General features: G+C 48.7%; 2 protein-coding genes across 4 annotated transcripts in view; both read left to right on the top strand.

Moving 5' to 3' along the window:
- Positions 1-13,652, top strand: part of RARG (retinoic acid receptor gamma) — a 122,930-nt gene extending 109,278 nt beyond the window's left edge. For all 3 annotated transcript variants that reach the window (XM_083427773.1, XM_083427774.1, XM_083427775.1), the window contains 5 exons: positions 4,164-4,324; positions 5,181-5,357; positions 6,279-6,483; positions 7,477-7,635; positions 11,240-13,652. In XM_083427773.1, coding sequence (XP_083283899.1) covers positions 4,164-4,324; positions 5,181-5,357; positions 6,279-6,483; positions 7,477-7,635; positions 11,240-11,436 — 899 coding nt within the window. In that variant the 3' untranslated portion in view covers positions 11,437-13,652. The remainder of the gene's footprint in view (positions 1-4,163; positions 4,325-5,180; positions 5,358-6,278; positions 6,484-7,476; positions 7,636-11,239) is intronic.
- Positions 1-23,285, top strand: part of CSAD (cysteine sulfinic acid decarboxylase) — a 742,174-nt gene that overhangs the window by 621,292 nt on the left and 97,597 nt on the right. The window lies entirely within an intron of this gene.

Raw genomic sequence — 23,285 nt, 5'->3', positions numbered from 1 at the left:
GGTTCCAATCCCCACGACGGGGTGAGCTCCCGTTGTTCGGTCCCAGCGCCTGCCAACCTAGCAGTTCGAAAGCACCTCAAAGTGCAAGTAGATAAATAGGGACTGCTTACTAGCGGGAAGGTAAACGGCGTTTCCATTTGCGGCTCTGGCTCGCCAGAGCAGCAATGTCACGCTGGCCACGTGACCCGGAAGTGTCTCCGGACAGCGCCGGGCCCCGGCCTCTTGAGTGAGATGGGTGCACAACCCTAGAGTCTGTCAAGACTGGCCTGTACGGGCAGGGGTACCTTTACCTTTACCACTGTATTATGTTTTTTGTTGGCAACAGCCATTGGCAGATTCTCTTTGCCCCCCCCCCCCATGGATTTGGACACAGACCATGTCACGTTTAGATGATGGGTACGCAGGGACATTTTCCCTTGCATCCTCACATCTGTGTGCATGCACATATTTGCATGCATCCCAAATGGAACCTCACTATTTTAAGGCGTGATCTGCGCATAGGTCCCTCCTGCCTGCCTCTGCCACTTTACTTGCTGCGCATCAAATGTAGAATTTTGTAACTGGCCTGTGTTGCCAAGATACAATCGCAGGGACATCTAAGAGGAGGCACACAACCCAGGCCAGCGCTTCTGAAGGGATCTTTGGCTCCCGCAGCCTGAAAACTCCTGCGAAGCCATCTGCTTTCTGTATCTGGTTTCGCCGCTGCTTTTCCTTCCACGGTGGTGCTTTTCAATGCATTCCACCCCCAAGGAAAAGCATTGGGGGAACATTTACCTTGGAACTGAAAAGGCAACGTGGGTTTTTCAGGAAAGCTGCGTGAGCGGGAGACTGCCGTTTGCAACTTATTCCCGCCTCGTTCTGATGAAACCTTTTCCATGTGTATTCCTCGGAGGGGAAATAATTCCGAGAGCACTCCCACAGAGGAACAAACAAACAAACAAAACTCCCAGTGGAGGGGGAGGTACTTTAGTCACTGCCCCGCTTGGGGAGTTTGCCGTCCCTTTCAAGAGTGCTGTCAGCTGCCCAGCCCTTCCAAGAGACAGAGAGCCTCTCAGCGGCTGTTGCTTTTACTCCCGACTGCTTAGGCATGTCTTCGCGCTGGCCTGGGCCAGGGCTCACATTAATCACCGTCTCTTTAAGAGCCCCTAATTAGGAATGTCTATGTCTCGAAACCTGGCAATTTATTTCCGAGGGCCTGTCACTTTAAAGGGAGAGAGGCGGTGGGTGGAGAGGATTGGGCAAGGGGCGTGGGGCATGGCTGGCTGGCTGGAGAAGGAATGTTATCCCGATGGGTTGTCACTACAGAGACAGGAAACGGATGGCCTAAGGGATTTGGGCCAGCGCAGCCCCTCCTCCCTTTCCCTCCCAGTATCCCATGTAGAGTCAAATGGGATTTAGTGCTAAGCAAGGGGGGGGGGGCGTTGCAGAAAAACCAAGGAATTGGGGGGGTTGAGGTGCTCACCCTCACAGCTAGACTTCTGCTAAACCTACAGTGGTACCTCGGGTTACATGCGCTTCAGGTTACATACGCTTCAGGTTACAGACTCCGCTAACCCAGAAATAGTGCTTCAGGTTAAGAACTTTGCTTCAGGATGAGAACAGAAATCATGCAGCGGCAGCGGGAGGCCCCATTAGCTAAAGTGGTACCTCAGGTTAAGAACAGTTTCAGCTTAAGAACGGATCTCCGGAACGAATTAAGTACTTAACCGGAGGTACCACTGTATATGCTTTCGCCTCTTGAAAGCAAAGGCATAAGCTTGTGTTTGTGCTGGGGAGAGTAGGTTGCTGGTGGGGGGGGGGGGAAATACCCTGAGGCAGTAGGGTTCTCAGTTTGCGTGTGTGTTGCGCCCCCCCCCCCCCCCGCTGCAAAGAGGTCTATGGCTTGGCTGGCAGCAGCCCCCCACCCCCTTCAGCATTGTGCTGACTGTGGCTAAAAGTGTATATCCTGCCAATTGGCGTATCCTGTTCCCAGATCCCTGGCGCTTTATCCTGGGGTGAACAGGAAGGGCAGCCTGGGAAGGCTCAGGCCAGCGAGAGTGCACACGCAACCCCGGGACTCTCGGTAAAGGGAGGGGTGCCGGCAGAGCCTGGGGAAGCGAGGGAGGGGGGAGTTACTGATGCTGCTGCTGCTCCTGGCACCCCTAGGTTGGAGAGAGAGAGGGAAGAGGATAAAATTTCTCCCCACCCCACGTCCCACCTGAACACACACATGCCAGCCCAAGATAAACTCCTGAGAAATCATCGCAGGCATCTCCAGATTCCTTGCCCAGGGGGCACTGGGTCTGGGCCTCTCTGGTTTTCTTTTTTTGGATACATCTGGAGCTCGTTGCTCAAGCAACGCAGCTTTGCTCTCCGTTGTGGGATGTGTAAGGAAGAAGGCTGAGGACTGGGTAAATGCAGAATGAAGTTGGCGGGGCATTAATAATAATAATACTTTTTTTTTATATCCCGCCCTCCCCAGCCGAAGCCGGGCTCAGGGCGGCTAACAACAATAAAATAGTACAACGTTCTAAAATCATTTCATTATAAAAGTTATAAAAGTAATTCAAATCAAATTGATGGCAACCATTGGGCCAAAGTTCTGTGAAGATTGCCAAAGGAGGGAGTCAGGCTGTGCCCTGGCCAAAGGCTTGGTGGGACAGCTCTGTCTTGCAGGCCCTGCGGAAAGATGTCAAGTCCCGCAGGGCCCTAGTCTCTTGGGACAGAGCGTTCCACCAGATTGGAGCCACAGCCGAAAAAGCCCTTAGAGACTAACTAAGTTTGTTCTGGGTATAAGCTTTCATGTGCATGCACACTTCTTCAGATACACCTGATGGTTGTTGTTGTTGTTAAAGCTTTCTTACACACCCTTCACTCTAAAGGACAGTCACAACAATATACATATGTCCAGAGTGGCTCAGTTTGTAGAACATGAGGCTCTTAATATCAGAGTCATGGATTCGAGTCCTTCATTGGGCAAAAGATTCCTGAGCTTGGGCTCAGTGGTCCACCTTGATACCCCTTGACCCACCACCTCAGAGGCTGGCAACTATCCATGCAACTGTTTTCAGTGGATGCTGGTAGCCCAGTTTCTGCCCCCATGTTTCTTTAGGGCACTACAACAACACAGCATCTGAGGCTATAGGTTGCCAGGAGTTGGGGATGAGCTGAGAGGGCTGGCAAGAGGCTTCAGTTTCACCCACAGGCTGTGTTGTAGAAGATCTCTAGGTGAGGTGTCTCCCCGGTAATAAACAAAAATCTGCCCTTATTCCCTTATGGGGGACACAAGAGCCCTTATAGAGTCCTTTGTAGGTTCTCCATCGGTCAGAGAAAATAACAGAGGCCAACCAGAGAATATTGAGAAGCAAAGCAGCTAGTAAACCTGATCTTTATTGAACTGTTGCAACAGGGCGCTCCCCTCACACGCAGGAAAGGAGGAGGACCCAGAACCAAGGTGTGTCTGCCCTTATATACACATTTTAAATTCCCTGCCCTGGAGCTCAAGACCACCCCTCCATACATCATACATACATCACAGAAGGGGTGTAGCCCAAGACCACCCCCCACAAACATCATACCTACATCACAGAAAAGGTGGTCTACAACAGAAATTTGAATGTTGTTTTTCCTGTCTGCCAGGTTATCTGATAGTGCCTTATCTGATTGCCTTTCCTGGTAGTCTTTTCCTGGTAGTCTGCTTATTCCTTTGAGATGGTGATTACCCAATTCCTGAGACAATGGGAAGGTTCCCTCACCCCCTCTCTCCTTGCAGAGAAAACATTTGGTCAGTTTGGGAGTCAAAATGGCTTCAGGGCGGTCTTCCTGTGCTGCTTCAGACATGTGGTCCACATATCTATGTACGTGTTTGCTTGGTACATTTATGAACATTTATTATATATCTAAGACCTTAATTTTTTTTTATTTCACCGGGCAGACCCGTCTTGGATGGGAGCCAGTGCCCCTGTCCCCACAGTGCTGTCTGCGAACAATTTCGGCAGAGATTCCACCAACCCACCACGCACGTTTGCCTCGGCCTAACCGCCACAGCTCTCTCTTCTCTGCGTCTGGAAATGGAGGGATTTTTATTTCATTTTTTTGGGTGGGGTCAGGTCCTAAGAACATGGGAACTTCCCCACACCAAGAAATTCCCTCCTCACCTTCCTTCCCTCATCTCTCTCTTTCAGCCGTGAGGAACGACCGCAACAAGAAGAAGAAAGACGTGAAGGAGGAGGTTGTGGTAGACAGCTACGAAATGACACCTGAGCTGGAAGAACTCATCCAGAAGGTCAGCAAAGCTCATCAGGAAACCTTTCCCTCCCTCTGCCAGCTGGGCAAATATACAACGGTAAGAGCCGCTGCGTGTTTCTCCTCCCTTCTTTTGCTCATACGTCTCCCCTGTAGAAAACAACAAACTGCGACAGGAACACTGGGCACATCTCATCCTAGCCCAGTCCATGCCTGCAGGCATCAAGTGTGGCCCTAAACACCTTGTCCCTGAAAATATTATACCTGGGTAATTTAAATGGTTCACTCTTCAGAGTAGAATTTCTTATTTGAATTGTGTACATTGTACATTGAAAGGGATGCGGGTGGCGCTGTGGGTTATACCACAGAGCCTAGGGCTTGCCGATCAGAAGGTTGGCGGTTTAAATCCCCATGACGGGGTGAGCTCCCGTTGCTGGGTCCCTGCCCCTGCCAACCTAGCAGTTCGAAAGCACATCAAAGTGCAAGTAGATAAATAGGTACCGCTCCTGCGGGAAGGTAAACAGCGTTTCCGTGCACTGCTCTGGTTCGCCAGAAGCGGCTTAGTCATGCTGGCCACATGACCAGGAAGCTGTATGCCGGCTCCCTCGGCCAATAAAGCGAGATGAGCGCCGCAACCCCAGAGTTGGTCACGACTGGACCTAACGGTCAGGGGTCCCTTGACCTTTACCTATGCCTACCACTCTTTCCAAGCCACTATATCAGCTCAAGCTGGTGGACCTCAGGGGTCCTTAAGTAAAGCAACAAAGAATTAGATTGCCTAAATGCCTGACATCTGCTTATCTTTGCCATAAGGGATGCTGACTGGTGGGAGAAACTCCTAAGCTGCGCTAAGCGTGCGAGCCCTCCTGTATCTGCACAAACAGAAACAGAAGATGCAACGTGGTGAGAAGAAGGCAGCATTTTCAATCCCTGACCTCTCATCCTTTCTCTTCCAGAACTCTAGCGCAGACCACAGAGTACAGCTGGACCTGGGGCTGTGGGACAAGTTCAGTGAGCTGGCCACCAAGTGCATTATTAAGATTGTGGAGTTTGCCAAACGCCTGCCAGGCTTCACCACCCTCAGCATCGCCGACCAAATCACCCTGCTCAAGGCAGCCTGCCTAGACATCTTGGTGAGGGGCTACAGCAGGCAACAAGAGCTGATTGGGGAAGCGAGGGGTGTGTGGCCTTTGCCAGAGGGCTGCAAACGGTGACAACGGAGAGAAAGAAAAAGCTTCGCCACACATTTTTGCAGGCTTTTCTGAAATGGTGCAAAATTAAGCATGTGCTCAGACAGTTCTGCTTCTGCTAATTGTAGAGAAGAGCAGGATGTTGAAGCCCCTTCTTGTGTGCTGGGAATTCTGCTCAGCTCCATCTCTGTCTGTCGATGTTTCCCTGGGCATCTTCCAACCACTCTGAGCCTGTTGTTGTAGGGGTTAAAGGCCAAGAAGCTTACTTGAGAGGCTGAGATTCTCAGGACACTTCAACTCTGCACCTAATACACAGAATTGCAACCTTCTTTGCAGACCTAGGGCTCAGCCACACTTCTGCTTATCCCATGCCTAGAAAGCATGGATCCAAGCAGTTTTCCTCATTCCCAGGAAAGGCCCACTCCTAAATACTAAATCAAAGCAAATGTCAATCCAGAGAAAACCCGAATTGCCATTTGCTCCAATTGAGCACTAAAGATCGTTTTTCCCTGGGTGAAAGCAGTGGGACAAGAGGGAGAGTGGATAACCTCTAGTGAGAACCTCTCCCTTATTAATCATAGAATTGTAGAGTTGGGAGCGATCCCCGAGGCCATAGCTGTCAACGTTTCTCTTTTTTTAAGGGAAATTCCCTTATTACGAATAGGATTCCTCACAAGAAAAGGGGAAAGTTGACAGCTATGCCTGAGGGTCACCTGGTCCAACCCCTGCAATTTGAAACCAGACCAGACCCTGCTTAGCTTTGCAAATGTGCTAGCAGTTTTATGGCTGCCCCACTTACGAGGACATTCTAGACGTGACCTTCTTCCTAACCATCTTCTCTGTGCTCCCCTCTGCCTTCTGCAGATGCTCCGTATTTGCACCCGCTACACCCCAGAGCAGGACACCATGACCTTCTCGGATGGGCTGACCCTGAACCGCACCCAGATGCACAATGCAGGATTTGGGCCCCTCACAGACCTGGTCTTTGCCTTTGCTGGGCAACTGCTGCCTCTTGAGATGGACGACACAGAGACAGGACTGCTCAGCGCCATCTGCCTCATCTGTGGAGGTAATGGCCGTGTTGCAGCCTCCTCAGGCATTGTGATTAGCCTTGTCTTTAAAGGTAAAGGGGACCCCTGACCATTAGGTCCAGTCGTTGCGGCGCTCATCTCGCTTTATTGGCTGAGGGAGCCGGCATACAGCTTCCGGGTCATGTGGCCAACTTGACTAAGCCGCTTCTGGAGAACCAGAGCAGCACACGGAAACGCCGTTTACCTTCCCGCCGGAGTGGTACCTAGTTATCTACTTGCACTTTGACGTGCTTTCGAACTGCTAGGTTGGCAAGAACAGGGACCGAGCAACAGGAGCTCACCCTGCCGCGGGGATTCGAACCGCCGACCTTCTGATCGGCAAGTCCTAGGCTCTGTGGTTTAACCCACAGCGCCACCCGCTCCCCAGCCTTGTCTTTAAGGGCTGGCAAAGGGAGCCCGTTGACCTTTTTGAGGTCTGGTTCTTGCCGATAGTTCTACTTTGCAAGCAACCAGTACCAAATTTTGTAAGATTTCTAAGACGCTGCAGGGAAAGGATAGGAAATGACATCTGCATCAGCAGAAAGCCTGGAATAGTATCATAAAGTATACAGCTGTGTTTCCAGACTTGGGTCTCCAGCTGTTTTTGGACTACAACTCCCATCATCCCTAGCTAGCAAGACCAGTGATCAGGGATGATGGGAACTGTAGTCCAAAAACAACTGGAGACCCAGGTTTGTGAGACACTGGTCTACAACTAGAAAGGCCAGAATCCTCTATCAGAACAATCACACTGGTAATTTGTATACACATTTGTATAATTCTGCTAAATGGTTGCATGCTTGGTGTTACGGCTCAGTTTAATGTGCTGAACATGCCTGTTTCTGAATCCCTCATGGCTGTCTTTCCAACCTCCGCAAAGCAGTAACCTCTTCCTGATGGACTGACATTGCATTTCTGCCCCGCCTTTCAATAAAGAACTCAAAAGACAAAACCAACAAAACAAACAGCACTGCCTGTCTCTTCGTCTCCAGATCGAATGGACCTGGAAGAGCCGGAGAAGGTGGACAAGCTACAAGAGCCACTGCTGGAAGCCCTGAAGATTTACGCTCGCCGACGTCGGCCCAACAAGCCTTACATGTTCCCCCGCATGCTGATGAAGATCACTGACCTGCGGGGGATCAGCACCAAAGGTGAGCACAAGCCCATCATCAACACAGTGCCACATAGGCAATTGCACCCTGGATGCAAATGCGTGGTGGCTGGTCCCCATTGGAATTGGTGGGGCAGAAGAAGGCAAGGCAGCCACCAGTAGGTGGAGCCAGAGCCAACTCATTCTAGTTTTGTTTCCCGTTGTGTACTGAGTTGAATAGGATCCAAAAGGCAGCAGCCTGTTTGGTCCAAGAACAATAGGATTCAGAATGCAGCAGTCTGATTGGTCCTAGAACAATGGGGTCCAGAATGCAGCAGTCTGATTGGTCCACAGGAGCCACCTAATCCAGCTCCAGGTGGAAGTGAATCCACAACCTGCTTGGCCTACAGGAGAATCCCGGAATTAGCCAATCATATGGGGCCCATTGTGTAAATAATGTATACAAAGCAGACATTCTGGGGGAACTTCCATTCCTCCTCACCACTGTGAGCTGAATAAAGAGCATGAAATCCACTCTCGACTCTGAGTATATTTCATCTCCACTCCCTTCCCTACCATCAAGCTGCCTGGATAGCTCAGTTGGTTAGAGCACAGTGCTGATAATGCCAAGGTTGCAGGTTCGAACCTTTAAGGGACAGCCACATATTCCTGCATTGCAGGGGGTTGGACTGGATGATCCTTAGGGTCCCTTCCAACTCTAGAATTCTATGATTCTAAATTGAAGAGGAGGTTCAAAGCCAGATGCACTTGTTGAACTGGTGGTAAGTCAGAGGGCTGGCAGCTGGTTAAGGGCAGAATGATCATCTTCATATAGCTACACACTTTTCTGTGCTGATCTCAGGCACCTCAAAACCGGATTATTGAGAACCAACGACTCATGGCGCATTCGTTGTCACCCCTGCCATTTTCTGTTTCCAGGCATTGTGTAGGAACCGTTGTTCTCTTGTGTCTCCTCCCCATCTTGCCCACAGCATCCTCAGTGTTGGATGGGAGCTTATGGGATCTCTGTTCCCTTTGGTTCCTCCCCAGCAAAATCACAGCATTGAAGGGAGGAGGGGGGAAACCTTCGTTATCTCCTCCGCGGCAAACCTTTGGTTCTTCTACATCCCGGCACTGACCTCTTCCAGGAGCAACGAGAAATCTCCTGGGGTGTGCATCTACAGATTTTGCCCACAGCCGGCCTGTTGCATTATCAGTGTGCAAGAACTTGCCAATTCCTTCCATGCGCTTGCAGTAGCGCCACAGAAGAGCATGTAGCATTAGTGCCCTGCGGTGCAGCTATTCTCGCCATCTCCACTGCCAGGGAAACTCCGCCCGGGTCTCATGGCTGCCTTTCCTCCTGTGGATAGTAGGAGAACATATATTGATTAAATATTATCCTTCCTCACCCACGCTAGTGAGCTAGTAGCAGAACACATACCCCCGTACATAGCAGGCAGCTAATTGCTAGATTCGTTAGAACCATTTGAGTTAAACAATCCAGTCTGGCTTGTACAGATTGGATTGTTCCTGGTAAAACCCTGGTAAAGGTAAAGGGACCCCTGACCATTAGGTCCAGTTGTGGCCAACTCTGGGGTTGCGGCGCTCATCTCGCTTTATTGGCCGAGGGGGCCAGCGTACAGCTTCCGGGTCATGTGGCCAGCATGACTAAGCCGCTTCTGGCGAACCATAGCAGCGCACGGAAATGCCGTTTACCTTCCCGCTGGAGCGGTACCTATTTATCTACTTGCACTTTGATGTGCTTTCGAACTGCTAGGTTGGCAGGAGCAGGGACCGAGCAACGGGAGCTCACCCCGTCACGGGGATTCGAACCGCCAACCTTCTGATCGGCAAGTCCTAGGCTCTGTGGTTTAACCCACAGCGCCACCCGCGGCCCTTCAATCCCTGTTAGTTCCCTTTTAAAAACAATAATGACACCATCTTTTAGAAAGCACTGTACCGTCCTATCTTGGAAGTTGAACGGAATCTGTTCCAGAAGTCCGTTTGACTTCCAAAGCGTTCGACTTCCAAATCGCGGCTTCCGATTGGCTGCAGGAAGCTCCTGCAGCCAATCGGAAGCCCCGTCGGACGTTCGGCTTCGAAAAGAACGTTTGAAAACCGGAACAGTCACTTCCATGTGAGGAGCAAACAACGCTAGTGGGTTTTAAAGAAGTTTTGTGAGTAAGATAAGGAATATTGCAAAAATGTAAACAAATTTGTTAAGATATTTATTTATTTACTTATATGTTTATTTTAAAAGAAAAAGAAAAAAAAGGAAAGGAAAAATGGTGATACGGAACTTGAGAAATGCGTAGATAAAATTTTTATTACGGATGATTGGCAGAGAAGTTGAGGGAAGTCCACAAAAAAATTGTAAATATGTTAATGGGAAATTTGTATGATTGTAAATATTTATGTAAAAACTGAATAAAAATGAAGTGGGAACAGTCACTTCCAGGTTGCAATCTTTCGGGAGCCAAAACATTCGAGAACTAAGCTGTTCGAAAAACAAGGTACAACTATAATGATAAGGTTTACTTACATTCAGTTCACAGTATGACCTTGAAGACAGGCTTTAGCTTTTAGTTATAGTTGCAGACAAAGGTGTGAGTTCATTGTTCGTGAGGGATGAGCCCATGTGTTTCTGGCTTGAGAGCCAGCACACAGCAAAAGGCATCAAGATGGGATAAGGTGTAAATGGGCATTGTTGTCTTGGAAGATGTTTAGTAGGGCCAATTCTGGGGTGATTTCTAATACTTGCTTAGTTATTTTACATATTTCTCGTAGGCCGTTGTCCAGCATAGTTGGATTTTCATAACCCACCTACTTTCAGCAGCCAGAAACACCATAACCAGACACTGGAGAGACCTGTCAGGAGTAAGCATGGACCAATGGTGCCAAATAGTATGGGAAACAGCCCTACTAGAAAAATTAACCAATAAACTGAAACTGACATGGGGACAAACAGAAGAAGACGCCTTCCCTTTATCACATACACAGCCCCAACAAGACAATGACAAAAATCCACCAGCACCATACAAATCAATATGGCTAACCTGATCCAAAACACCCACCCACCCCACTCACACACGAAAACAAAGACCACCACAGCCAATCACAAACAACCACACCCTAGGCCAACCCCAACGTCTCTCACCACCAACGAAACACAAATGAACAGCAGAGAACCTACACGAGCAACGCTGACACCAAACCCTACATACATTAAGCAAAATAGAAACATCGCCACCCGACCTCCCCCATCTTCCCCCCCTCCACCCCTTTTTTTCTCCCCCCTAATGTCTCAACAAATGAAACAGATTTGTAAAAATGTTGCATGGGAAAAATACGAGAGACATTACACATACTTCTGTAAAACAAGAAAATCTTTAATAAATAAATAAATAACAAAAAAAGATGGGGTAAGGTGAAAAAGGCAAAATGGCTGCGTGACCAGCCCCTTTATAGGGTCTGCCAGGGTCACGCCCATCTACCTGGTCACATGCAGGGAGACGATGCTCCAGACCAGGTGTGACAGGAAGTCCTCCTGGCTGAAGCAACACTCCCCTGTGTGTCCACTCTGGGCAAACAGGAAACGTTATATTGGACTGCTTTTGTGATGTTAAATCCCACACCTCCCTTCTTCTCCCTTCTCCCCCAAACAGGGGCCGAACGAGCCATCACCCTTAAGATGGAGATTCCTGGTCCCATGCCACCGCTCATCCGAGAGATGCTGGAAAACCCCGAGATGTTTGAAGACGAGTTGTCGCAGCCCCCGCCCCTGGCAGAACCCCCCAGCTCTGAGGAGAGCCCTGCAGATGCCAAGAGCCAGGAGGAGGAGGAAGAGGAGGATGCCCCCTAGCATCTCAAAGAGAGCCAGGTTCTAGGCTAGGAAAGGCCGGGAGAAGGAAAAAAAAGAAAACCCTTTCCACATCTATCTCCTCCGTCCTTCCAGCCGCCCATTTCCTCCAGGACTCTTTGCCTTAATACTCGGGCCTTTCATGCAGGCCGCCGGAGTTGGGTGTCACAGCAACAACTAGGGAGACTCCACATTCCCCCCTCTTCGGCTGCGTTTGGTGACTTCTCGGGCGGTTTTGGATGCCTCTTGCCTTAAACCTTTCCCCCCGCGGGGCCCTTGGATGTGTATTCTAAACTTGCCTTTGCCCCTCAAACCCCAGAGCTCTGCCAAAAGCCCCAGGCTGCCTGCCCAGTTGCGTCGGGCGCCCTCAAGCCAAATATCCGGGACCTGGGAAAGCCCCCAAGGGGCTTGGACGGGGAGACCTCTTCTTTCAAAACGGGAGGAGCTCCCGCTGTGCAATCCGCCCCCCTCGCACTCCTGCCTGTGGGAAGAGGGGCGCCTTGAGAGCCGAGAGAGAAAGACTCTGCGACGTGTGCCCCCAAACACACACCACACCGCGCTCCTGGCCTCCTCCCTCGCGACCTGGTCCACTGTCCCGGCTGGATGCAAACTGTACCCTCCCAAGCCAGGAACCCAGGCATCCGGGACACTATTTATTCTAGTCTCTGGAGGCGGCTAGAGGGATTGCATTTCTCTCCCACATCCCGAAATGCACACAAGGATCTCGGACCAATGACTATGCGGGATGGGGAGAGTGAAACCAAGAATTCAGCATACATATATATATCCCTGTTGTGGGATTTTTGGACGTGTGTGTTCATGACCATCTCTTGCGGATTCCAAGGGGTTGTGGAGTCTTTGTTTTTGAGGGAGGTGAGTTTCACGGGCTGGGGGTGTGTGTCTTTTTTTGTTTTTTGTTAGCTGTATAAAGCGCTAATGTTTTATTGTTTGGGGCAGAAATCAATCCTGTATCAGGTGTGTGTGTGTGTGTGTAGGAGGGGGTGGGGGAGAAGAGGGGCAGCAGTCCGTCCGTCCATCCTTCCTCCTCCCTCCCAAGGCAGAGGGGGGCAAGAGGGGGCGTGGCTTGCTGTCTCTGTTCTCGCTTGGGATGCTTTTGACCCCGGTGCTAAGGATTCTGGGAAACAGACCCCAAAGGACACTAGATACCAAAGATATTGAGGAAAGGGTGAGGGTCGGGGGTGCCAGAGCTGCAGACTTGAACCCATTTCCTGTCCCTCAGGGCCCTCTGCTGCCCCCTACCCACAACCTCCCCCCTCCCCAGGGAGAACCAGCCGCTCTCTGCTAAGGTTGTGTGGAAAGGGGGACTTGGCGGGGAGGTGCGGGGACACTGTTTACCTTAACTGGCAAAGTTTTCTTCCCCAGCACTTTGATAAAGGGGAAGGGACGGGTCCCTCCTGCTTTAGGAAGCTTTGTTTCCCCTTCTCCCAGGCCTAAGATGGGGAGGAGACCTGCTTTGCTCCACAGCTCCAATGGACCAAATATGGGAAATGCTCTTTCTTCTCCTCCCCAGAGGGCAAAAGACTTGCAGAAAGAGTCTCCCACCTTCCCTGTGCTCCTAGCAATACGAAAGGAACCAAACCCGAACACTACAAGAAGCCAGGGTTGGGGTAGGGTGGCATCGCACCAGCACCCTTTTGCTGATGTTCCGCCATCGGCAGCTGCGATTCCATCTCACCCTACGTCTGCTTCATCAGTGGGGGGGGAGAGAAACAAAAGCCTCCCCTCTGCTGCTTTGGGAATGAGAGCTGAAGGTTCCGCTGCCCCTTGCTGGCCATGAATGGGGCAAGACTTTTGGCGGATTTATTTATTTGCCTATGTTTACACCAGGGGGGGGGGTGTAGCACAAAGAGTTGCACCTTCACCCCCCCACCCCAGAGCAGGCAATGAGGCGGGTGGAACAGCGCCCCCCCACCCCCCAAGGAACAAGAGGCTCTGCCGAAAACTGCCTTGGCTTCTTCCCCCAGTCATTTTAAGCTGCCAAAATGAAATGAAACGAATTAATGAAATAAATACCCCAGGCCTTAAGATGGGGGTCTGTTTGTTGTGGGGCGGGACGGAGAAAAGGGTGAAGCCCTTCCGTGATGTTTACAGACCAGCTTTCCATGGTGTTTTAGAGGAATCTGCCCTGCACTCCCAGCTGTGCCGCAGAAGAGGGGACTTTTCTATTTTTGCAAAATAAAGCGACGGAAACTCGAAAACACGGCTTTCGAATTTTATTTGGCTCTCAGACAGTGTGTGCGCTCGTGTCTCTCTGTGTGTTTTTTTTACCCCGCTCCAAATTTTAAAAACTGCATAGAATTTGCATCCTGGTGTGGTGTGGAACAGCAGGATTTTCTGACACCCACCGCCAGAGGCTGAAACAACAGCCATCCATTTCTGGATCAAGGCAAGTCTGGATTACATAACCTTTGTTTCATAATCGTTCTGCTTTCCTTAGCAACCCATTCTGACAGTAGCCTAGAAAATGTTCCAAATACTGTATTTTTCGCTCTACAGGACACACTTTCCCCCCTCCAAAAATTAAGGGGAAATGTATGTGCGTCCTATAGAGCGAATGCAGGCTCCTTGGCTTCAGCGATAGCAACGCGAAGCCTCTGAAGCGAAGAGGGAGCGCTCCCTCCACACTCCTTGGCTTTGCGTTGCTTTCGCTGAAGCCTGGAGAATGAGAGGGGTCAAGTTCCCGCTGCGCTCCGCAGGCTTCAGGTTCCTTTCGCTGAAGCCAGGAGAGCAAGACTCTCCTGGCTTCAGCAGAGAGGGAGAACAGCGCCCCTTCAGCCAAACGGGAGGAGAAATGGAAGGGGCTCCGTTTCTCCTGCCGCTTTGCTGAAGGGGCGCTGAGCAGAGAGGGGGAGGGGTTTTTTTTCTTGTTCTCCTCCTCTAAAACAAGGTGCGTCCTATGGTCCGGTGCATCCTATAGAGCGAAAAATGCGGTAAGCAATATCTCAGCAAGGCTTAGGCTTACCTTTTGGTTGTTTCCAACACCTACAATTTGAAAAGGTGTTAATTAATAATCATTAATATGTTTTTCATTTCTGTATAGGATGACCAGCTCGGTTAGTTATGGGAAACCTGTGTCACTACAAATATCGCTGGACTCCAACTCCCATCATCCCTGACATTCGGCCATGCCGGCTGGGGGCTGATGGGAGCTGGAGTCCAGAAACGTCTAGAGGTCACCATGTTCCCCATATTTTAGCTAGGTCAATTGAGACAAAATGGGAAAGATGGAGGGCACAAGGAGGAGGGGATGACAGAGGACGAGATAGTTGGACAGTGTTCTCGAAGCTACCAGCATGAGTTTGACCAAACTGCGGGAGGCAGTGGAAGACAGGAGTGCCTGGCGTGCTCTGGTCCATGGGGTCACGAAGAGTCAGACACGACTAAACAACAAGAAGACCTATAGAGCAACAGCGATTCACTAAAACAACTGACGAAACCTCAATGGGGAGAAAGTTTGGAACAGCAGTTGTTTGATGAGAACGCAGCATGGACAAGGGTATTGATGGAGCTCTCAGTATTTTGCAGGAAGGGTTCAGTCCCATGGCAGAACTTTAGGCTTGCACAATTAAAGCACCGTGGTGTCCTAGGCACACAAATCCACCATTTTTTTAAAATAAAAAAAACTTAGTATTTAGGAAACAAATGAGAAAATGCACTAGAAGTGTGGGATGAACCAAAAAGCATGTAAACTCCCCATAAGCAAATCTGGAGAAAAGCTCATTGCTGTATCACAACCCCACAAATTTACAGATTAGCACCTTGAAATGTTTAATCTCAAGTGATATTTGCACATTGTACTTGGCAGGGGGGGGGGGGATGGTTTCAGCCAGCGCACATTACCTGACATTACAAAATGCCCCTTTCCTTTCAGGTGGAAGCTGCTTTGAGGGGGCAATGCATCAAACTGAAGCATTTCTCAAGAAACAATACGGCAGCTCTGTATCACTCATAATGTCATGAATGCACAGATTCAAAAGCTATCTGGCAGGAGCACACTGGAGCCAGGGCAATGTGTGCACAGCCCCAGTCTTGCCTGCTCCGCTTCGCAGTGTGAAAAAGCACCTGCCAGCTGATTTGCAGGCTTCCATCCTCCTGAAATATGTTGCCATAAGTGCACTGCTTTTGCAGCAAGTTTCTGCACAAGAAGCTCCTGCCTTCTCCTACAAGCTCCTTGCGATAAACACAAAAAGGGGGAGTGATTGAATTATGGCAACCTCCGGGCAAACATGAGTGTAGTTTTACTATTTGTCCACGTGGTGGCGGCAGTGTTGCTGTGATGGCTGGCAACATGCCATGTGAAACATCTCAAGGTTGAGCTTCCATTTGCAGGTGGAAGGAGCATCTGAAATATAAATGTAATAACGGAGTACAGCATACGCTTGAACATTTCTCTGATGAAAATAGGGATGTCCTATTTCATAATAATGGGATGCGGGTGGCGCTGTGGGTTAAACCACAGAGCCTAGAACTTGCCAATCAGAAGGTCAGCGGTTCGAATCCCCGCAATGGGGTGAGCTCAGTCCCTGCTCCTGCCAACCTAGCAGTTCGAAAGCACGTCAAAGTGCAAGTAGATAAATAGGTACCGCTCTGGTGGGAAAGTAAATGGCATTTCCGTGCGCTGCTCTGGTTCGCCAGAAGCGGCTTAGTCCTGCTGGCCACATGACCCGGAAGCTGTATGCCGGCTCCCTCGGCCAATAAAGCGACCCCAGAGTCGGCCACGAAGAAGAAGAAGAAGAAGAAGAAGAAGAAGAAGAAGAAGAAGAAGAGTTTGGATTTGATATCCCGCCTTTCACTCCCTTTAAGGAGTCTCAAAGCGGCTAACATTCTCCTTTCCCTTCCTCCCCCACAACAAACACTCTGTGAGGTGAGTGGGGCTGAGAGACTTCAAGGAAGTGTGACTGGCCCAAGGTCACTCAGCAGCTGCATGTGGAGGAGCAGAGACGCGAACCCGGTTCCCCAGATTACAAGACTACTGCTCTCAACCACTACACCACACTGGCTCTCGACTGGACCTAATGGTCAGGGGCCCCTTTACCTTTACCTATTCAATAATAATAATAATAATAATATTTGTACCCCACCCATCTGACTGGCTTGCCCGAGCCACTCTGGACAGCTTCCAACATACAGTGGAACCTTTGAGTTACGTACCGCTCTGGATACAAACCCTCTGGGTGGCATGGATGGATACCGCTCTAGATGGCAAACCCGGAAGTGTATACTTCTGGGTTTCACTGCACGCGCATGTGCAGAAACACTGCGCACCACGCATGTGCCCAGAAGCGATCTATTGCGGCATGTGCGTGCGCAGAAGTGGCGCCTCCAGTTACGGACTTTTCAGGTTAAGTACGGACCCCCAGAACGAATTTAATTCATATTCGGAGGGTCCACTGTATATAAAAACAATAAACATTTTTTTAAAAAACACTTCCCTATACAGTGGTACCTCGGGTTACGGACGCTTCAGGTTACAGACTCCGCTAACCCAGAAATAGTACCTCGGGTTAAGAACTTTGCTTCAGAATGAGAACAGAAACCGTGCAGCGGCAACAAGAGGCTCCATTAGCTAAAGTGGTACCTCTGGTTAAGAATGGACCTCCAGAACGAATTAAGTTCTTAAGCCGAGGTACAGTGCTGACTTCAGATGTCTTCTAAAGGTTGTATAGTTACTTATCTCCTTGGCTCAGGGGTCGCATAATTCCACACCCTCCAACATTTCTATGATGAAAATAGGGATTCATAAGCGAAAGTGGGATATTCAGGGATCAAATCAGAAACCAGGACGGCTTCTTTAAATCCAGGACTGATCCTGGAAAATAGGGACACAGTTGTGATGAACGGCAAGCAGGGTGTGGTTAGTCACCAGCCAAAATCAGTAATGGAAAGGGGAAGTTTACGTTTGGTTGATGCAGCAGATCTCTCTGATATGCACACAAATCCTGATGCAAGGATGGAACGAAAGGAAGTGTGTCAGGAGCCCTTTCATTGCTTTCACAGAGGTGCCTCAACCTGTGATTCACTCTTTGATTATGCCAATAAATCTGATGCAGAAATGAATTACAAAATTGCTATATTAGAATCAACCTCATCTTACTGAGAGTTAATGCTACCAGAGGGACTTACCCTCCTCCAGGGCTGTAGCAACGAACTAATTTTCCCTGCAAAGTGAGGCTCCAAAAGGAAATTCATTTGGAATTTTGTCGTTTCCTCATAACCTACAGAAAAATCTAAGCATCAATATATGTTTTTGTGCCTACGGAGCAGAAACACAGGAGCTGAATATGAAAAACTATGATTAAATCCTGAAGCTTTTTCCAGACTTATAACCAGTTCATTCCTTAACATCCCATGTAAAAAAGGATTTTTATTGAAAGAATTTCATGGATAACAAAGGTACAAATAGCACCTCTGGTTTCAGTTCAGAGAGTTACATTGGGTGTGAGACATTGCTCTCAGGCATTGTGAGTTTGTGGGGAGATAATGGAGATCTTTCCTTCTTTTCCATAGTACATTTGCCCTGTGTCCAGGGCAGCTGTTTACCAGCTCCATCTGGTATGTAGGCTGAGACCCTATCTGCCTGCAGACTGTCTCGCCAGAGTGGTGCATGCTCTGGTTATCTCCCGCTTGGACTACTGCAATGCGCTCTACATGGGGCTACCTTTGAAGGTGACCCGGAAACTACAACTAATCCAGAATGCGGCAGCTAGACTGGTGACTGGGAGCGGCCGCCGAGACCATATAACACCGGTCTTGAAAGACCTACATTGGCTCCCAGTACGTTTCCGAGCACAATTCAAAGTGTTGGTGCTGACCTTTAAAGCCCTAAACAGCCTTGGTCCAGTATACCTGAAGGAGCGTCTCCACCCCCATCGTTCTGCCCGGACACTGAGGTCCAGCGCCGAGGGCCTTCTGGCGGTTCCCTCACTGCGAGAGGCCAAGTTACAGGGAACCAGGCAGAGGGCCTTCTCGGTAGTGGCGCCCGCCCTGTGGAACGCCCTCCCATCAGATGTCAAAGCGATAAACAACTACCTGACATTCAGAATACATTTGAAGGCAGCCCTGTTCAGGGAAGTTTTTAATATGTGACATTTTAGTGTATTTTTCATCTTTGTTGGAAGCCGCCCAGAGTGGCTGGGGAAACCCAGCCAGATGGGCGGGGTACAAATAATAAATTATTATTATTATTAATTATTATTATTATTATTATTATTATTATTATTATTATTATTATTTTATTATTATTATTATTTGTGGAGTTTTGCGTTTAAGGGGCGAGTTGATGCAGACTATAGGAACATGAAGGGCAATGGAAAACCAATCACAAACTCCTTGAACTAAATGACCCGCATGTGTACTAGTATCAGAAGAATTCAGGATATTATTAGCACACAATGAATAAAAGTTATCGGCAGGTTTAAAAAAGAAAGGGAAAAAAGGGCACGCTGTAACTAGGAAGTGAAAAAACAGCTGCAGCTTATTTCCTCTAACATTCAGTTTTAAACCTCTGTTACATGCCACTAAAAACACACACACACAAACCAAACAGGTCAAGAAATCCCAAATTATTTCAGAATTCATTGTTTTCAATGCTGAGGGCACGTCCGTGAGAAGCCTGCCCATGTCGCAGTAATTGCACAAAAAGCCTCCTATCATACATTTTGGAGGGAAATTAGAAAAAATTAAGAGCCACAGCCACTTCTCAAGCCACACCCTTGCTTGGGTTTACTTCATATTCTCGTTGGCTGCATACCTTTAAATAACCGGGGGCCCTCGCCTCAAAGAACCCTGGGAGTTTGTGAAGGGTGCTGGGAAATGTAGCTCTGTTTGGGGCAAACTACAGTTCCCAGGCGCCATGAGGGGTGTGTGGAAAACGCCCCCCCCCCAATCCTTGAGTGCCTTTGCATGGCTGTGTCCTTGCACCGTGGCCACGATCCCTGCTTCCCTATAGGAGGAGATGTGGGTGGAGGGACGTTGGAACCTCTGGCTTTTTGCATGGAGGGAACAGAGATTCCTTTAATGTTGTGTACTGAGCTGAATAGGATCCAAAATGCAGCAGTATGATTGGGCCTAGAACAATAGGACTCAGAATGCAGCAGTCTCATTGGTCCTAGAACAATAGGATTCAGAATGCAGCAGTCTGATTGGTCCTAGAACAATAGGATTCAGAATCCAGCAGTCTGATTGGCCCTAGAACAATAGGATCCAGAATGCAGCAGTCTGATTGGTCCTAGAACAATAGGATCCAGAATGCAGCAGTCTGATTGGTCCACAGGAGCCACCCAATCCAGCTCCAGGTGGAAGTGAATCCGCAACCTGATTGGCCTACAGGAGAATCCCGGACTTAGCCAATCACGTGGGGCCCATTGTGTAAATAATGTATATAAAGCAGACATTCTGGAGGAACTTCCATTCCTCCTCACCACTCTGAACTGAATAAAGAGCATGAAATCCACTCTCGACTCCGGGTATATTTCATTTACAAAGGTAAGAGACGCACACCTTGCTCATTTCTGGCCTGCTGTGTGCAGCCCCTGGCAAGCTGCTATGGGGGTGGGGAAAGAAACCATCCCCTTAAAAAAAAAAATTGCAAGCAGCCGTCTTGCCGTTTCCATAATCATTGCAGGTTATACAGGAAGACTTCCCACAGGATAATTTAAAAGAGCCAGTGGTTTCAAAACTTTCAGTTTGGATTGGAAGAATTTAAAGGAATATTTGAAAAAATATGTTAATATTTCAATCTTAGAATAGCTTTGGAAGTGGATAACAGGCTGTAGGGTTAGAAGTAGAAGATAGTGTATTTTAAAATAGTATTATTTGTAAGTGATAAAATGTGAGGTTTTTAATGGTTAAGTAAGTGTGGTAGAAAAAAAGATGGTCAGAAATTATGATATATGTAAACTGCTAAAGATGAAGTAAAATGAAAATCAGAGAGGTGGGACTTGGGGAAGCCCACTTAACAATGTTTAGAAAAATAAGGATATGACAAGAATTTGTTTGTATTGTTTTTTTCTGTTTGTGTTTTTTATTTGTGTTATAAAATTAATAATTTTTTGGGGGGGGGAAAAACCACCTTTCAGTTTGAGCCTGTTGGGGCTTTTGAGTGGGTGGAACTGAGTGACAACTATTCTGGGGAAGCACCAGCCACTGGCTCTATTATTATTATTATTAGTAGTAGTAGTAGTAGTAGTATTTATTTATTATTATTATTATTATGTAAACCCAACAACTCAGAAATATTCCTACTCCAAAGCCAGTAACTGAACCTGCAAATTTAGAACCACATAGAAGCCCAGTTAGAGGGAGCTCAGCCCATCCATTGGACCCCACCCTGGCTACAGCTGTGCCCTCAGCTGCAGATTTAACAAGCATTTATTTAAGTATTTACCACATATATTTTGTACAACTAAGCTGTTTCTTTGTTTTGAGAGTCACTGTGGTTGAGAAACCTCTCTCACAAAGATAGGCGATGTACCAAATGGTGGCAGGTGGCTGATTGCTTCACCTGCCAATGTCTAGGAAAACATCTGAAGGCAGCCCTGTTTAGGGAAGCTTTTAATGTTTGATGTATTGCAGTATTTTATTATTTTGGGGGGGAAGCCGCCCAGAGTGGCTGGGGAAGCCCAGCCAGATCGGCGGGGTATAAATAATAAATTATTATTATTATAGGTATTCTTTACTAACTGAAATCCAAAACGCCTCGGTAATAATATTTGCTGAAATTGCACTTCTAAGATTGTGTCACAGAACAGCTCAAGAAATTGTTTCTGTGGCTTGTATCTCAATTCCAGTGACTCTGTGTCCACAGGGAACGATGGTTGCATTCAGTGTATATACCCTCAGACAATGCAGCTTTTTAGCTTGTGGTTCTTGTGAGCTACAAAGGAAGAATGCTGTGGCGTGCTGAGTTCTCTGTATGTTTGCATGTCGTGAGGTAGATTTTCGTGTGTGGGTGAGGGAATTTTTTTGTGGTTTCTATTCTGAAGAACAGAAGTGAACCTCTGCATTCTAGAACTCAATCCTCCATTCTGCGAGAAGTCTAGACAGGCCTAGAAACAGACTAGAAAGTGAATGGCGTGTCCTTACTCCACAGAGAGGTCCATTACTACAGGCACAGCTATTGGAAGGTGAAGCATATGGTTGGCCAGAAATATATTTCTTGTTGAAAAAGGTTCTTCCCCTTCTCCCGTCGCTTTGCAGCAAGCATGGAAAATGATAAAACCAGCATAATGCACTGCCCTGTCTATCAGTGTTTGAAATAAGTCAGGTGCATTTCACACCAGGCTTTTCGAACACTTGCAACCAAGAAAAGATGTCTGGCCACCAGGATGGCGCCTGACATCTTCACCATCTGGAGGTACATCCCTGGGGACAGTGGAGTAGCGTGGGTTGTCAGCACCCGGGGCAAGGCAAGTAATTTGCGCCCCCTAACCCGTGGATTTGCGCCCCCTAACCCGCGGATTTGCACCCCCTAACCCCCAGATGTTGCGCCCGGTGCGGCCGGGCCCCCCCTGCACCCCCCACGCTACGCCACTGCCTGGGGATAATTGGATCTAGGCTGTTTTCACACACTAATACCCGGTCCTGTAGAATTCTATCAGTTACATTTTAGCAACACAATTGGAATGAATTTCTGGAACCAAAATGTTTTTTCTGTGCAGCCTGAGCAGGAGCAGTCACCATTAAGAAAAAATAGTGGTGCTGTGGGTTAAACCACAGAGCCTAGGACTTGCTGATCAGAAGGTTGGCAGTTCGAATCCCCACGACAGGGTGAGCTCCTGTTGCTCGGTCCCTGCTCCTGCCAACCTAGCAGTTCAAAAGCACATCAAAGTGCAAGTAGATCAATAGGTACCGCTCCAGCGGGAATGTAAATGGCATTTCTGTGCGCTGCTCTGGTTCGCCAGAAATGGCTTAGTCATGCTGGCCACATGACCCGGAAGCTGTACGCTGGCTCCCTCGGCCAATAAAGCGAGATGAGCACCGCAACCCCAGAGTCGGCCACGACTGGACCTAATGGTCAGGGGTCCCTTTATATTTACCTAGGCCAATATATATATGTGGACTGTCCTGGATCAAGTTACTTTTTTCCCTTTAAGTTCTCAAAGTTCTTAATCTAGCTCAAGGTTGTAATCTGAACAAGCCAGATGTTTAGCTGAGAATCAATCACAATCAGTCCATCATTTGAAAAACCTCTTTAGAACCATCTTGCCCCAAAATGGCAACTAGACATTCCTTTTTGGCAACTACAGTAGTACCTCGGGTTAAGAACTTAATTCGTTCTGGAGGTCTGTTCTTAACCTGAAACTGTTTTTAACCTGAGGTACCACTTTAGCTAATGGGGCCGCCCACCGCCCCGCGATTTCTGTTCTCATCCTGAAGGAAAGTTTTTAACCCGGGGTACTATTTCTGGGTTAGGGATGCGGGTGGCGCTGTGGGTTAAAGCCTCAGTGCCTAGGGCTTGCTGATTGAAAGGTCGGCGGTTCGAATCCCCGCGGCGGGGTGCGCTCCCGCTGTTCGGTCCCAGCGCCTGCCAACCTAGCGGTTCGAAAGCACCCCCGGGTGCAAGTAGATAAATAGGGACCGCTTACTAGCGGGAAGGTAAACGGCGTTTCTGTGTGCGGCTCTGGCTCGCCAGAGCCGCGATGTCACGCTGGCCACATGACCCGGAAGTGTCTTCGGACAGCTCTGGCCCCCGGCCTCTTTGAGTGAGATGGGCGCACAACCCTAGAGTCTGTCAAGACTGGCCCGTACGGGCAGGGGTACCTTTATCTTTACCTTTTACTATTTCTGGGTTAGCGGAGTCTGTACCCTGAAGCATCTGTAACCTGAGGTAC

Source organism: Podarcis tiliguerta (assembly GCF_965153285.1).
Source record: "Podarcis tiliguerta genome assembly, chromosome: 2".
NCBI classification, from domain to species: Eukaryota; Metazoa; Chordata; class Lepidosauria; order Squamata; family Lacertidae; genus Podarcis; species Podarcis tiliguerta.
Note: the sequence above shows the minus strand (reverse complement) of the source record. Positions and strands in the feature narration are given on the sequence as shown.